Raw genomic sequence first — 15,580 nt, 5'->3', positions numbered from 1 at the left:
GCTGGGACTTTGAAGACAGGGAGCTACCTCCCAAGAAGTAGATGGAGAAAGCCAGAGGGGGTTCCTCTGAGCATTGGCTGGCTGGGCATCCAAGGGTCCCCTGCTCTGCTGGGGCCTCCAGCTGTCTCCCCAACCCTTTCTGCCTACCCCTTCCCTACCTTCCAACCCGCAGGCCCCCACCCTGGTCTGAGACGGCAGACTCTGAGCCTGGTGTGGGAAACAGGAGTTTGATCCCTGACTGAGCTGTTAGATTCAGGCGGGTCCCATCCTCCCTGGGTTTCAGTTCCCTCATCCCCATGCCCGCGCTTGACCTTGAAGCCTTACCCCTTTGCCATACGGGTGCGTGAGCCAGCCGAGTTCCCCTTTAGCTGCGGCAAAGTCCAACAGCACAACTGGAAGAGACGGGAGGAGGGCCCGTGAGCTTGGGGGCGTGTCCAGGACTCAGGCCATGGCGGGAAAGGTGACAGTCCCCCAGGAGCCCCCAGAGGCCTTGACGGCTTCCTCAGCTTTCATAGAGAGACCCTACTCTACGGGGTTACTATATCCCAAAGACCCGTCCCTCAATGGAGAGGGACACAGGGACCCAGGGAAGTGAGGGGACCCAGTCAAAGCCATGCGACAGGCTGGGTGAGGACTAGGCCCCCTGTCTCCCAGGCCACAGCTCCAGCCACACCACCTCCCCCCCATCAGCCCCCAGCTGGGCAGAGCAGGACAGAGCTCAGCCCAGCAGGAGGGATAGCGGCTGGGCAGAGAGCTGGGGCGGGCAGGGCTGCTAAGTGACTCCACGCCCACTGCCCACCACGTCTGCTTCCAGAAACAAGGCCCCTCAGCAGCACTTCGCAGGCATGTGAGCCTCAGGGACACTCATGTCTGCTCCTGCCACACCCCCCCCCCCCCCGCAGCATGAAACACCCCCATCCTGCCCAGGCCACATAGCACACACATACGCAGCACACGTATGTGCATACATGTCTCGTGGCATTCCGAGAGGGCTGTTAACAGGTGGGAACGGCTCCAGGGGAGGAATGGGGGATGATGAGAGGGGGGTTTCTGGAAACCGATCTTCCCACCACAGAAGCCACAGAGCAGGCAGGATAAAGCTCTGAACCCATAGGGCCTCTAGGAGGGGCCCAAAGATATACACAGCTGGCGAGGTCCCGTCCCTGGGAAAGTCGCTCCCACTGCCCTGCCCTTCACACCCTGGCTACTGCCCTATCAGTGGGGCCTGGGGGAACAGAGCTGGAAACCTTTAGAGGGGACTTCCAGGCCCAGAGGGATCAGGGACCAGGCTCATGCTGTCCCCAGAGAGGCATCTGGAGCCTGACAGAGGGACACATTGCCAGTGGCCTCCCCTAGATCTAGCCCTGCCCTTGGGCAGCTCCCATCAGTCCTCCCCTGGCTCTTCGCCAGGCTCAGTGGCTATAGCCAAGACCCAAGACCCCGGGGAGCATCCCTCCTCCATTGCCAAGTCAAGTCCAGGTAGCTGCCAATAGGCGCCATCCTCCCTAGAGAGAAAGGACACTGGGGGAGCTCAGTCAGGGAACCTAGACAATGTCATCTCCCCCCCACCCCATTCAGAGGGTAAAGCTATGTGTGGGGGGGTGAGGACCAAGCACTCACTTCCTTGGACCCTGGAGCATGAGGAGTATGGCCTCAAGAAGCGGAATTCCTCAAGCCTAGGACTTGGAAGAATAACTCTGAGGGTGGAACCCGGGCAGGCAGGGGGCAGAGATGGGCCGGATTTAGGGGTGGGGATGGAGTGAGGGGACGGAGAGAGGAGTCTTGGAAATCCTCTCCTTGGGTGAGGATGGCCTCCTCCCCTGGGCTGAAGGCCCCCGGGCCTGATGTGAGGCACAGCCACCCGCCGCTGACCTGGGCCAAATCTCTCTAGGAAGGGCCCCGCAGCCCAGACCGGGAAGAGGAAATCCGATGTGGCACCTGTCCCAAGGCTACAGGGATAGGGGAGGGTGGATGGACCGGGTGGGGTAGGGGTGCAGATTTGTTCGGGCATGCCCGGGGCCCAGGCTTGGAAAACTCACTCACCCCACTAGCAGATGGAATGTTCTGGCTACAAAGGAAGGAATCTGGGGGTTCCTGGCTCCAGCGGGGTGGGTAGGAGGACAATGGTGAGTGCCCCCCCTCCTCCCCAGACTGGTAGGGAGCTGCAGACTGTGCCCCTGAGGGAGGGGGCTCCGGGCTCCCAGGCTCTGAAGAGTTAACCTGGCGCCGAGGGACCCCACCACCCCTGCTAGAGCACATTCCCCTTCCAGCCCCAGGCCTGGCTCTAGAAGTATCATGGGGCTCCATCTGAGAAGAAAAGAAGCCTTCACACAGGAAGGAGCCTCCCCATGGGGCTTCCAGCCACAGCCCCCTCCCTGGAAATTCCCTAGAACCGATCACCAGGAACCGGAGCCCAGCCCTGGTGCGGCTCTCTCCCTGAGCTCTTCAGGGACAGAGGGCTCCCGTTCCCTGGAGGGGTGGGGTGGGGGGGCCAGGGAGCCCCTTGGCTGCCCCTGAAACCTTCACTGGGAGGCCCTGGCTAGGCAGGGTTCATCCGGGAGCCCTCAATCCCTGTCGCCACCCCCAGGAAACCTCCCTCTCTGACTTCGCCTTCAGTTCCATCATGAATGTCATATTGCTTTCAAACACAGCACCACCTGGAGTCACCTCGCTGCTCCCCGCACCCCACTTTAACCGAAACCAGCTAATTCCTAAAGAAAGGGGAGAGACAAGGGGCTCTGTGGGAAAAAAAGGGAACAGAGGACAAACGGGGCTCTTACAGAACCCAGCCAAGGACCTTCCAGAGCCCCGGAGCACTCTCCAGCCCCCTTCCCATCAGCCACCTCATCAGCACCACTGTATCCGTGCCCAGCTGTTCTGCTTCCTAGGAAAATCAGCCATGAAACCACAATGCCAGGGGCCCGGGGCTCCAGCGGCCCTAGAAGCCAGCCATGCAGATCTGACCCTCTGTGCAGAGGGCCCTGGCTGGCAAGGGCTTAGCTTGGGCCTCCCTCAGTTTCCCCTTTTGCAAAAAGAGGAGAGATACAGTGGCTGCCGAGAATCCAGACAGGCTCCATCTGGGTCTCCAAATACATTCTGGCTCCTCTACCCATAGGGAGGAGGCAGGAAAGGAAAAGGGAAGTGAGCAGAAGACTGGGTTAAGGGTGGAAGGGGCCTGTGTGTCCTTCTCTCTGCCCACACACCCACCCCCATCTACCCCCAGCAGACCCACCACCACCACCGTAGGCATACCTAGTGAGTTGTTCACAGGGACTCTTGGAGCCTAAGCAAAAATGTTCCCCCACCCAGGACTCTCCAATACACACCCTCTTCCTCCTCCATCTCATGGAGGGGGTGGCTAGTGCGCTAGGCTGGGGAGGGCACAATGGGGCACAGGACCAGGCGGCTCCAGGCTTCCAGGCTGGCGGCCGGGCACCCACTCAGTAGCTCAGTAGTGTGGGTCCTGCCTAATCCCCTCACCCCCAAGACAGCCTTCCAGAAAAGCCTGTAGTGATTCCACTGTCTCTCCCCTTTTTTCCAAGCACAGTCCCCCAGGAAGGGGGAGGACCAAAAGCTGGGCGGGGGGGGGGGGGTGAGTATTGGAGATGGTAGAAATCCCTGCCGCCCACTCCTGCAAGTTGGGACCCGGAGCCCTGACCCATACAGGAACTGGGACAGGATGCGCCCCCCACCTCCACCTCCAAGAGCTCCAGCTCTGGCCTCTTTTCCTCCCAACTTGGAAAAGCAAAACCTCCCACCTCTTTTTGGGAGGCAGAAAAAGAAAGCAAGGCTCAAGGAAACTTCTCACCCGCCCGGGTTTCCTCTGCACTTCCCCCTGCTGGAGGCTGCGGAAGCCTCGCTCTGCCCAGGCCGACGGGGAAAACTTGCTCTCGCTGTTGGAAACCGAAGCCGGCCTCGGCTGGGCGGACAGGAAGGTCCTCGGCCAAGGGCAGGAGCCCCCACCCGCTCTGCGACCCTAGCGGAGGGGCAACGCCCCCACTCACACACCTGCCCCGCCCAGGGCAAAGTCTGCGGGCCCCTCACCCGGCGCCGCTCCCGGAGCGCTGGGGCGGGGGTGGGTGATTCAGTCCCCCACCCTCGGATGCCCGGACTCCCCGGTGGCCCTGGGGTGACGGCTCCACACCTTTAGAGACCGCGCCCCCACCTGCCGCATTTCCTCGTTCTGAGTCACCCCTTGCTCAGAACGGCTTGACTTTGGGACTTCCTGTCCGCACTCGCGGCCCCGAACCTGACCCCCGAGCCTGGGAATGCGGGTTGGGAAGACAGGGAGGCTCTGCGTGGGCAGGTCGGCCCGAAGCTCCCCCCATACTCTGCTCCCCGACTGGAGGCAAAGGGAGGCGTGGAGAAAATCTCAGGGGGCAGGGGCTTCCGCAGGGGGCTCCCTGCCGGGTGGAGAGCCCCCTCCCCAAAAATGAGGGGCCTCCACAGAAATGCTTCTCCGCAAAATCGGGGCAAGCGGGTTAGTGAAGACAGGTCACCAAGAGGCTAAGTCCGCGGAAAGCCCCTCAGGCACCCCGTTCTCCAAGGGACCCCCGCGCCCCCGTCGGGATGCGTTCCTGAAGCTGCCGCCAAGGCTGCGACCGCGTGGCCGGCGCCGCGGCCCCTTCTCCGCGGCCTCCGAGCTCCGCGCGCCCGGCCGCCACCCCTCAGTTCCTGGAGGCCCCGCAACCCCGGGCCGGGGGTCCCCGATTCTTCGCGAAGGCAGCGCGCGCGCCCTCCCGACCCCAGCACGCCGGGGCTGGAGGCGCCAGGTCGATTTCCAAAGTTGCGCGCGTCGCCCCGCGGGGCTCCGAGAGGCTTGGGGTGCCGGGGTCGGGCCGCCCGGGCTGCGGCGGGCCGGGGCGGCCCCGCGCGCACACTCACCTTCCTTGCCCTGCGCCGCGGCGGCCGCGGCCAGCACACAGCCCCACAGCAGGGCCAGGCAGGCGCGGGGCTCCAGACGCTCCATGCCGCCTCCTCGCTCCCGGCCGGGTCCTCGGCGCCCGGCTCCCGCACGCCCGCACGCCCGCACGCCCGCACGCCCGCACGCCCGCACGCCCGCCTTGCTGCCCGCTCCAGCCCGCGGCCCGCGCGCAACTTCTCGCCTCCTGCCCCAGTCTTAATGGAAGTTGGGTGAGAACCGGCTCGTGTTCATTCATGCCCCGCGCTGACGTCACCGAAGCCACGCCCTCAGGAATGTCTTTAAAGGGGCAGGGCTGGCACCGGGCTAGAAGGGAGGGGAGTCCTGAGGGGTTTGGGGAGGACCTTGGGGCCCTCTGGACTCCCTGGCGCCCCCCAGACCCTCCCAAGTTTCAGCTCTGAGCCAAGGTCCTCGGCCCAGACATGGGGATGGTTGGCCCTGAGCCATCCGCACTCTCACCCTTTGCCCTCGGGATGGGTCTCAACGTTGGCCGGCAGGCCTGAGCTGAAATGGGCTGGGGGGGAAGAAGCAGTTGCCTCCTCTGCAGCATGCCTATGAGGGGAGCTGCGAAATAGACCGCGATGCCCCTCTTTCTAGGACCTCTGAAGGGCGCACCAAACCGGTGGAGGTCGAGGAGAGCATCTCTGCTCAGGAGCCTTCAAGAATACCGTAATCTAAGAGCAACCACCTCTAGGAATGAGTCAGACATGGATTATCTCATGTAACTCTCCTCTGGGAGGCAAGTATCATTATCCCCATTTTACAGAAGAGGACACTGAGGCTCCAAGAGCTTACACACATGCCCAAAGATTGCACAGCTCAAAGGAAGTAGAGCCAGGATTTGAATCTGTAGTTTCTGCTTCAACCGCGCGGCCAGGTGCTGGGGAAGGGCAGGCAGGAGGCTGCTGTGTAGAGCACCCCATCCCCCACCCCTGGCAAGGCTGAATCCCTCAGTCTGTTTCAATACCTTGGAGGGCACCTGCCTCCCACCTGCCCCTTCAAGGGGCCCCTCCCCAAAGGTTCCTCAGACATGAGCTCATCTCCCCTCCCAACGGAAGCGGCTGGACTTAGTGAAACAAACGGGAAATGTCCTCTCACCCGCCTGCCGGCCACCCACGGCTGCCTATTGCCCAATCGCCATTTGGCCAGTCCAGGAGGAGCAGCTGTAACAGGCCTGATTCCCTGAGAGGCTCCAGGCCCCTCTGTCCAACTCCCTTCTCTTTGACCCCATCCTTGATTCTCCTTGACTCCCCTGGACCTGTTTGGCCAAGTTGGGCTGCTCCAGTACCCGCGTCCTCCCTACCAGATGTGGACATCTTGGCCTCTCGGCCTTGGCGCCTGCCCTTGGGAAGCGGGTCCAGACACCTCCTCTGGGGAAGGAGGAGGGCTAATTACAGGTGTTGGGGTAGCGTAATTAAAGCCTTTGACCAAGATGATAGGAGAATCTTGGTGTTCTGAGAGTCTGTGAGCGTGCAAGTGTCCATGAGAGTGCGTGTTGGTGTGCGTGAGTGCATGTGGGCCTGTTGGTATGTGTGTGCGTGAGTGCGTACAGACGTGTGGGTGTGTGCGTGCGGATGTGTGTGTGTGTGTGTGCATGTGTGTAAGTATATGCGGGTGTAAGAGGATGTGTGTGTGTGAGTGTGCCATACATGGCAAGGGCTGAGAACATAGGCTGTGGCGTCAACCCATGGGTTTTTGGACGTTTCCCTTCTTGAGGCTCAGTCTGCTCATCGGGAAGATGGATAAACCTCCTTCAGAGGGTTATGGTGACGATGGAGGAAGGTCGTGCATGTCAACCACACAGGCTGTGGCTGTGGGACATACTTGTTAAACCCCAGCTGTGACTACGGTTACATGGAGGAAGCGGCATCCGTGCTGGGTGGGGCCTGTGGCGAGCACTGGGCGCCTCGATGGCATGTGCATTGTGTGTGTGTGTGTGTGTGTGTGTGTGTGTGTGTGCGCGTGCGCAGTAAATGTATGGCTAAGTGTTTTGCATATTGTGTTGGACGCTCTGGGCTGTGGTGAATGGAAGATTTCATGTGTTGTGTGTAGGACCCTGCCCATACAGGTGTGTTACCTGCCACGCAGGCTCTGTATGTTGGATGTCAGGCCAGAAGATACGCTCCAAGAGTGTGGGGACGTTTGTCTGTAGAACACAGTGTCTGACACATGGGAGGTATTCAGCAAACCCTCACCGAGAGAGCAAATGAAGTAATGAGGGCATGAAGGGGTTGGTAAGCTCTGTGTTGCCTGAGAGTCTCCGTGCGTTGCGTTGGTAGGTCCTTTGCATGGCAGGTGTAGCATAGGCTTCCCTGCGTGGCCCCACTAGGTTGGCTCCACGCGCCAGGGGTGCCAGGGGTGCGGACAGGCCCTGCTGGTTGCCCGCTGTGTGCCTGGAAGTATGTGCCCAGCTGGGGACCCAGAGCACAGAGACAGGTGTCACTCATCTATGACCTGTGAGCGGAGGCCTGTGGGAAGGGGTGGTGTGTTCGAGGGCAGGAGGGTGGGGGGCGGGGGCAGCTGCTCAGTCTTTAGTCACTCACCTGGTGACACGCCCTTCCCTCTCTTCCTGTCTGACCCGACCCAGAGTCCTTCCCGCTCAGGCTGACTGGATGCTGACAAGGAAAGTTCTTTGGTGAGTCTTATGAAGCGGCGGCACTGAAAAGTGGTATTTATTGTGACATAACAAAGCCCTGATGGAGATAGAATTACCCCATAAAGGCCCCAAAAAGCCCACGGGGCCTGAGTGCCACTGCAGGAAGCCAGGCTTCGGGTACAGGAAGGTTGAGGCTGAGTGTGTTTGTGTGCAGCTGCGCCGGCCTCCTCACCCACCGTCCCTACCTGCAGCCCACCAGCCTGCTCAGGTGTCCCCCTTTGCTAGGACTTGGCTGTGGGCTGGGGACAAGGAGATGACAAAGATCAACATTGAAACAACAGCTTCACCCACCCCACCTCTGATCTGTGCCTGCCTCTGGCCAAGCGTAGCAGGAGGGAAAAAAACCCACTGTAGCCAACACTTACAAAGCGCTTAAGCGCCTGGCCCAGCCAGGTTGGTTCTAGGCCCTTGACCTTTACTGACCCCCTTAGTTCTCATTATAGCCGCACAAGGTGGGCACAGTAACTGTCCCCATTTTGCCGAGGAGCCAAGCTAAAAGTTGCAGCTGGCATTCTAGTCCAGGCAATCTGGATCCGCAGCGCATACCCTCACGGGTACCTGTCTTGTCCCCTACTTCTGGAAGCTGAACTCCACAGACTGCCCCCCCTCGCCCCGAGCCGTTCCCTGGCCTGGAATAAGGCATCTGCTCCCTGTTGCAGGTGTCTCGGAGGCCAGTCTGATGATTCCATCTTCGGTGAAACCCCCCCGGGGATCAAGCCTTCCCCTGAGCCCCTGGAGCCCCCATACCACATGCCCCCCTTGACCCTGGCCTCAGCCAGCTAAGCTCTTTGTTGTCTCCCCAACTAGACTGTAAGCTCTCCAGGCAAGGAAGGAGTCTGACGCCCCTTTGCCTTCCTGGCACCAGCTAGAACAGTGCCCTGCGCCCAGGAGTCACTTAGTAGATGCTCACATGTGATGGTGACATTCCTTTTTTTTTTTTTTCCACAATTTTTAACTAATCTCTTCACCCACTCAGGGCTTGAACCCACAACCCTGAGATCAAGCATCTCCTACTGTACTGACTGAGCCAGCCAGGCACCCCAAGGGTGACACCCCAAGGGTGCCTAAATCAGTTCAGGCACTAAACTGATTTAATCAGTTCCCTCCATTTGTTTCAATTCCCATTTCTTGAAGGCCTTCTATGTGCCAAGCCGCCTTCACGTAGAACTCATTCACCCTCCCAGCAGCCCTGGAAGGAAAAGCTAATATTGTGGCCATTCTTGTGGATGAAGACTGAGGCCCAGAGAGAGTGGACTTGTCTAAAGTTACAGCTAGGACTCGGCAGAGGTAGAACTAGAAAGTTAAGTGTGTCTCATCCCAGAGCCCAGTCTCCCTGCTCTTTCCTGAACACACCATATGTTCTCAAGCCTGCATGCCTTTGTCCAAGCTGTATCCCACATCTCCCTGGCACTCCGTCCACCTCGGCAACCCCGGGAGAAGGAACACTGGAGCCCCACACACAGGGGAGTGCCTGCTCTACGGTGAGCACCGAGACAGACTTAGTGGGCCAATGAATGAATGAATGGATGATGGGTCCAGCGGACCTGGATTCTGCCGTTTAACCAACACTGTGGCTGAGCCTTATAACCTCAGCTGCCTCATCTATAAAATGGGCACAATAACAATGGTTTCCGCCCTCCAGCACTGCTGCAAATTAAATGAGAAGACATCGTGTATAGCTCTTGGCACAGTGTCTGGCACACAGTGAGTATGCACTAAATCTTAGCTATTTGTTACCTTCACAATCAGAAGGCACTTCTGAAAAGCCGCTGGGCTCCCCCAGGCCAAATTGTTTCACCCTGGAACAAACCTCAGCTCTCAGGTTATAATTACTTCCTCACCTGCCCTCCCCTTTAGGCAGGGAGCTCCTTGAGGGACAGAGGCCCCATACCACCAAGGAAGTGTATTCCTTCTTGCCATGCCCTATGGAGCCGGGGATGCAGTAGGCGCTCAGGAAATGCTTGTGGGCTGCACACACATGCAGGCACCAGGACTCTTTTTTTTTTTTTCAAAATAACACATGCCTCAGTTGCAGCGGCAATTGGAAGCGATGTTCAGGTGAGGTTTTGGTGGTGAACTTGCCTGAACAGAAGTTTTGCTGAGCTCCCCTCCCGCGATGGAACGGTTTGAGATTGGGGGAGGGGGTACTTAAATGTGCGCTCCTCCCGCATTTGGAGCGGAGGTGGACAGCGTGGGAGGAAGCCCTCCCCCCGCCATAATTGCGGGGCTTCCCCCAATCCCAGAGCTGGGTCGGAGGCTGTGCCGCTTCCTTTGGGACTTGCTCAAGCTTCCTGGGACCCTTTGAAGTGGGTTCCTGGCAAATCCTGCCCCGGGGCCTGGATACAGGGCGGAGTCTCGGGGGGCGGGGCGGGGCCTCAGCCTGGGCCAGCCGCTGGGGGCTCCAGGGCCCGTGTTGCTGGGGGCCATCTTCCGCCTGGTGCCCCCGTCCTCCCGACTCTGGCTACATCCTCCTCCTCCCCTTCCAATCTCAGCTTGGACCCTCCACTCCCCGAAGCCTCCCCTGACCATCCCGGGCCACCAGCCCTTTCTCCCTTCTCTGAGGGCCAGTCTTTAACCAGGTGTCTTAAATATCAAAGGAAAAGCAGTGCCCACTTGTGTACCAGTGATGAGCCAGGCGCTGGCTAAGAGCTTTGCAGCGCTGCCTCATCCCAAGCACACAAGCACCCCGAGAAGTGGGGGCTCGACTCCCATTTTACAAATGAGAACTTTGAGGTTCAAGAAGGTCTGAGTCACTTGATCAAGGTCAGGAGCCTGAGGGACAGAAGGATCTTCAAAGTCCTTGCTCACACACACACACACACACACACACACACACACAACCTTGACCATGCTTGGGAAACTAGTCACAGCATGTCCTATGGAACGGGATCTCAGAAGATAAAGTCCAACCTCTGTATTTTACAAAACTGAGGCCCACAGGGGGGAAAGGCCTTGCTAGAGGTCACAGAAACAGCATGAAGACTGGAAACCCGGCCTTCTGACTCCAAAGGCTGTCAGGTGCCTGGAAGGTGCCTCATCAACCTTTGGATTGAGAATTTCACAGAAATAGGTAGCCCTACTTTAGGGCCTTTGCACTTACCTTCCCCCTGCCAGGATCACTACCTCCCACACTTCCTTCCTCACCTCCTTCAGGTCCCTGCTGGAAGTCCATTCAGCTCACTGGGGTACTTTACCTGACCATTCTATGTAAAAGGGCAGCAGGCTACTCCACATTGGGCTCACTATCTCCCTTCCTTGCTGTGTTTTTCTCCATGGCACTTACCACCAGCCCCACACTCTACATAGTATTGTTAATCATCTGATCTCTCTCTGTGTGTGTCAAATAAATAAATGAAATCTTTTTAAGATTTATTTAGCCACCCAGGCATCCCTAAATAACTAAAATCTTAAAAAAAAAAAAAAAAGAAAAAGAAAAGAAAGAAAGAAAGAAAGGGTGCCTGGGTGGCTCAGTCGGTTAAGTATCTGCCTTTGGCTCAGATCATGATCCCAGGGTCCTGGAATCTAGTCCCACGTCAGGCTCTCTGCTCAGCGCGGGGCCTGCCTCTCCCTCTGCCTGCCCCTCCCCCTGCTTGTTGTTTCTCTCTTTCTCTCTGTCAAATAAATAAATAAAATCTTTTTAAAAAGTTGTCTGTTGTCTGCCCCATTAGCATGTAAGCTCCAGGAGGGCTGGCGCTGCCCATTTTGTTCGTGGCATTGAGCTTTGTTGAACGAATAGGCCACTGTTGAGCTTCAAAAAACAAACAAACAAAAAACCAGCCAGGTTTTTTTTTTTAAGATTTTATTTATTTATTTGACAGAGAGAGACACAGCGAGAGAGGGAACACAGGCAGGGGGAGCAGGAGAGGGAGAAGCCGGCTTCTCGCTGAGCGGGGAGCCCGATGCGGGGCTCGATCCCAGGACCCTGGGATCATGTCCTGAGCCGAAGGCAGACGCTTAATGCCTGAGCCACCCAGGCACCCCCAGCCAGTTATTTTATCAGTAAAATGGCTTTATTCAGGAATAGCAAAGAATTGCAATTCAGGAAAAGGAAGCCATAGGCAAGTCCAACAAGCAAAGGAGAGGAATGTTACTTTATGGAGAAAAAGGAGGAAGTTGGGAGGGGTTGTCCTCAACAAAAGTCCACTGGAGAGTTCAGGGTGGTGACAGTTTGTCATTGGCTGAGTTGCTGATCAGGGAAGGAAATCTTCCTTCCGGCTGAGTGGTACAGTAGTATTGACTTGCAAGGCACATCTCTTCCTCTCTGGGTCCGTGACTGACCGGTGGCGGAGTGGTACTGCATGAAGGCTCCCCCTTTGGGCCTCCCAACTCCATTTTAATTAATTAGTTAATTAATTAATTAATTAATTACTTTTAGCAGTGGATGAGCAGAGGGAGAGAGAATCTTAAGCAGGCTGCACGCCCAGCAGGGGGCTCAATCTCATGACCCTGTGATTGTGACCTGAGCTGAAATGAAATCAAGAGTGGGAGGCTTAACCGACTGAGCCACCCAGGTGCCCCCTCCCAACTCCATTTTAGATGGAGTCCTCTTTTATTAATTTTCACACTTCCCACTGCACTGGTAAGAGAACTCACGCAGTGTGATCTGGGCTAGTTACTTCTCTCTTTCCCTCCCTTTTCCTCACTGCTAACGAAGGCGGGGGGGGGGGGGGGGCTCCAGTGGGGGGTGGGGGGAGGTCTTCCTCTTAGAGAGGGGGAAGGATGGCTCAAGCACAGTGCTCAGCCACACCCAGAGGACCAGGACGAATTTGGGAGACAAGGGCTGATGGGACTTGTGGGGGTTTCCCGCTGCTGCAGAAGGTGGGGAATCTTCCCTGAGTTCCAGGGTCCCCCCCTCCCCACTGTGGCCCTGGGGTGCTCTGAGCTTCCAGGTGCTTTTCCTGCATTATCTTATTTCATCCTCATGGCAGCCCCTGTAAGCAGCACGTCCCCCATTTCACAGACAAGGAAACTGAGGCTCAGCCAGCGCAGTGACCTGCCCAAAGTCACACAAGCAAGTGCAAAGCCAGGATCCAAATCCAAGCGCATGGGCTCTATGGTCCCAGTGCTACTGGGCTAAGCATGACCTTTGGAGATCACGCTTGTCTTCTTTCCACCCTGGTCCCCTCCTTGTTGTGAGTTGCGATGGTCCAGCCCGACAACCAGGGTCCCCTGTGCCAGGGGTGGTGAGGGGCCAAGGGCACACTTCTGGTTTCCCACAGCCACCACTGACAGTGAACCCTGGACGAGGAGCTTCTGTTTTCTCTTTGGTCAAGTGGGGATACAAATATTATCTTTTTTTTCTTCTTTTTTTTTTCTTTTGTTTCAGGGATAAAAATGTTATAATACCCACCTTGTGGGGGGAGCCATGAAAGTGTGAAAAACTCTTGGCACAATGCCTGGCACATGGCAAGTCCTCTGTAAATGTCAGCTGTGATTATTTTTATCACTGACACCGTAGCTGGGGGCCGGGGCTGGCACAGTACCTGCCAGGTGCCACCCCGCATCCTGCATTCTGACAGTCACTGCTGGCCTGGTGGAGGCTCTGATGAGGAAGGGAGGAAGGGCAGGGAGGCCGCTCTGCTGGTTTTCTGAGAACCTCCAAGTCTGACCCCAGCCCCTTCCCCTCCCTGAAGGCCCCATTCCCTGGAAAACCTGCCCCAGGTCCCCTTCTGGCCCTGCCCTGTGGATAAACCTCTCGGGATCCCATTAAGCCCCTAAGGGAAGGGCAGGGACCCTACCCTCCAGGCCCTTATTCCCTTGCCCAGCATCAGGCCTGTGCCCTCACGAGTCTACGCACATATTAGGAAGTGCTGTGAACACGATCACAGCCCCAGCAGCACACATATCTGCGTGCACATGTGAGCACGCGTGTGCGCGCGCACACACACACAAACCCGTCCAGGCACGTAGGTCTCTGTAGAACCACTGCAGGACAGACAGAAGCTCCTGTCCCACCCCTGCCCCTCCTCCCTATTCTGTCTCCCTCCATCTGTCTATCCATCTCCATCAACCAGTCCCAGTGGAGCCCTGGTCACTCCTTTCTGACTCCCCTCCCCATCTACCCACCCACCCATCCATGAGTCCATCTGTCCATCCTGCTGTCTGTAGCCAGCCCGGCAGTAAGCAATCCATCCTCACCCAGTCCTATGCACCATCTCTGCCACAACGTCCCCAGCAAGACCCTGTCCCCACTCTCAGCAGGGTCTCTCTCATCATTCACCCACCCCCTCCCCCAGCCCTCCTCCACTCCCTCATCTGTCTCCCTCATCTGTCAGTCTGTCCATCTAGCCATCCTTCCTTCCTTCCTTCCCCCGTGGGCTCAGCCCCATCCATCACTTCCCAGACAGTCCTGCCTAGCCAGGTAGTCACCTCTTGGCAGCTGCTGTCTGTCTGTCTGTCCACCAGCCCATCCATCCATCCGTCTGCCATCCTATCCATCACCCCACAGCCACTTGTCCACATTAGCCACCGTTCACATAGTCCCTGGTTGGGCCCCCTGAGGTGCCCCTCAGCCAGCCCCGGGTGAGGGTCTGTGCGTGCATCTGGACACACTGCTCACATCTGTAGGGCCTCTGTGACCTGGGACATGCATTGTGCTGAATCCTGTGCTGAGCAGGAGGGCACCAGAGACCTGGACACAGCCCTGCCTTGAAGAGCATGTGCTTGTGTTGGGGGGGGGGGGCAGTAGAGAAACTAGGAACCTTGGTGGGGCCTGGGAGGTTGGTGTGACTCTGGCTGTGTGTCCTTCCTGTGTACTGGATGCATTTTGCACCATATGCATCAGTGAGCTCTACAAAAATAAGTACATGACTTGAAAAAAGTACCCAGCCTCTAATCTTATCTCCTGCTTGCCGAGGAGGGGCCTGACTAGGGCCCCACGGTTAGGGGCCCAGGCTCGCCGCCCCCCCCCCCCCAGCCTGGCTACTCCCTCTCCATCCCTGGCCCCAGAAGGGCCCTGCCACCGCCGCGCCGCCGGCTCTTCCCGCGGCTGAGGGTCAAACTCGGAGCCGAGGCGCTCAGAGCCGACGAGGAGCCGGCGGGAGAGCCCAGAAAAGGCCCGGGGGTGGGGGGCGGCCACGTGGACGGAGAGGCGCTGGAGGCCCGAGAGAGGGGCCGGTGCGCGGGACCGGAGAGCGGGCGGGGCCGGGCGGGGGCTCGGGTCCCTGTCGCGCGGGCGCCCCACCTGCCGGGGGCGGGGCGGCCGAGGCGAGGGCCCGCGGCGGGGGGGCGACGGGGGAGCGGCGGGAGGGACGGCGGCCACCTCCCCGCGCCGTCTAGCGCCCCGCCCCCCGCTTCCGCCCCTGCTTCCGCCCCGCAGGTGTCGCCACGGAGGGTCTCGGCTCGCGCTTTGCGACCCGGCAGAGTCCCTTACCCGCTGCGAGGAACCGCCTCTGCGCCTCCCTAAAGGGGTCGGAGCCTGGGGAGCGGCGGCCCCCGTCGCCATGGAAACAGGGGCGGTCCTGGGGACGACGACAGGGGACCCGCGCGTCTCGGGGCGCGCGGTGGGCGACAGGCGCTCCCCTGTGCACTTTGCAAACAGTTTGCTCGTTCTTCCCCAGCCGTCCCCCCTCACCCTACCTTTAAAAGTCACCTCCTCCAGAAAGCCTTCAGCCACTACCACCTCACCTGGCGGCCTCATTACAGTAATGATTCACAATGACCACAGTGGGCGTTAGCGAGCTCTATCTCCGTGCCAGGCACCAGGCTACCGCTTCTCATTCATCACCTTTTGCCCTCATACCAACCCTGTAGGGAAAGCAGATGAGGAAACTAAGGCTGGCTCAAGGTCTCACAGCTAGAAAACTCCATCCTCATTCTGGTCTCAGTTTCTCCATCTGTAGAAGGGGAAGGTTGACCAGCCAAGGGCAGGAGCAAGACCACAGACTTGCCTGGGTGTGGGCTGAGTAACATCCCGGCTTCCAAGGTCTTTAGACGGGCATGCACGCACCAGTTTGCCCCAGCACTGTGCACCACACCCAGTGCCCCCATGGTGAGTCCCACCC

At 58.5% G+C, this 15,580-nt stretch overlaps 1 protein-coding gene across 3 annotated transcripts in view; it reads right to left on the bottom strand.

The window, feature by feature from the left end:
- EPHA2 (EPH receptor A2) overlaps nucleotides 1–7,523 on the bottom strand; it is a 29,298-nt gene extending 21,775 nt beyond the window's left edge. Inside the window, exons 1-2 of one of the 3 annotated variants that reach the window (XM_073903298.1) lie at nucleotides 7,465–7,523; nucleotides 325–392 (exon numbers count right to left, since the gene is read on the bottom strand). Coding sequence is in view for 1 of the 3 variants with exons in the window: in XM_025857037.2 (XP_025712822.1) it covers nucleotides 325–392; nucleotides 4,885–4,969 (153 nt within the window). In the remaining 2 variants the exon portion in view is untranslated. Of the gene's footprint in view, nucleotides 1–324; nucleotides 393–4,884; nucleotides 5,033–7,464 lie in introns of those variants that run through there. The other 2 variants (XM_025857037.2, XM_025857038.2) reach the window with 2 other exon arrangements.
- Between the last annotated feature and the right edge of the window lie 8,057 nt (nucleotides 7,524–15,580).

The sequence above is a fragment of the Callorhinus ursinus genome, unplaced genomic scaffold, assembly GCF_003265705.2.
Source record: "Callorhinus ursinus isolate GAN/ISIS: 27379988/994484 unplaced genomic scaffold, GSC_fseal_2.0 scaffold18, whole genome shotgun sequence".
NCBI classification, from domain to species: Eukaryota; Metazoa; Chordata; class Mammalia; order Carnivora; family Otariidae; genus Callorhinus; species Callorhinus ursinus.
The sequence above is the reverse complement of the archived record's forward strand: the minus strand, read 5'-3'. Positions and strand labels throughout refer to the sequence as shown.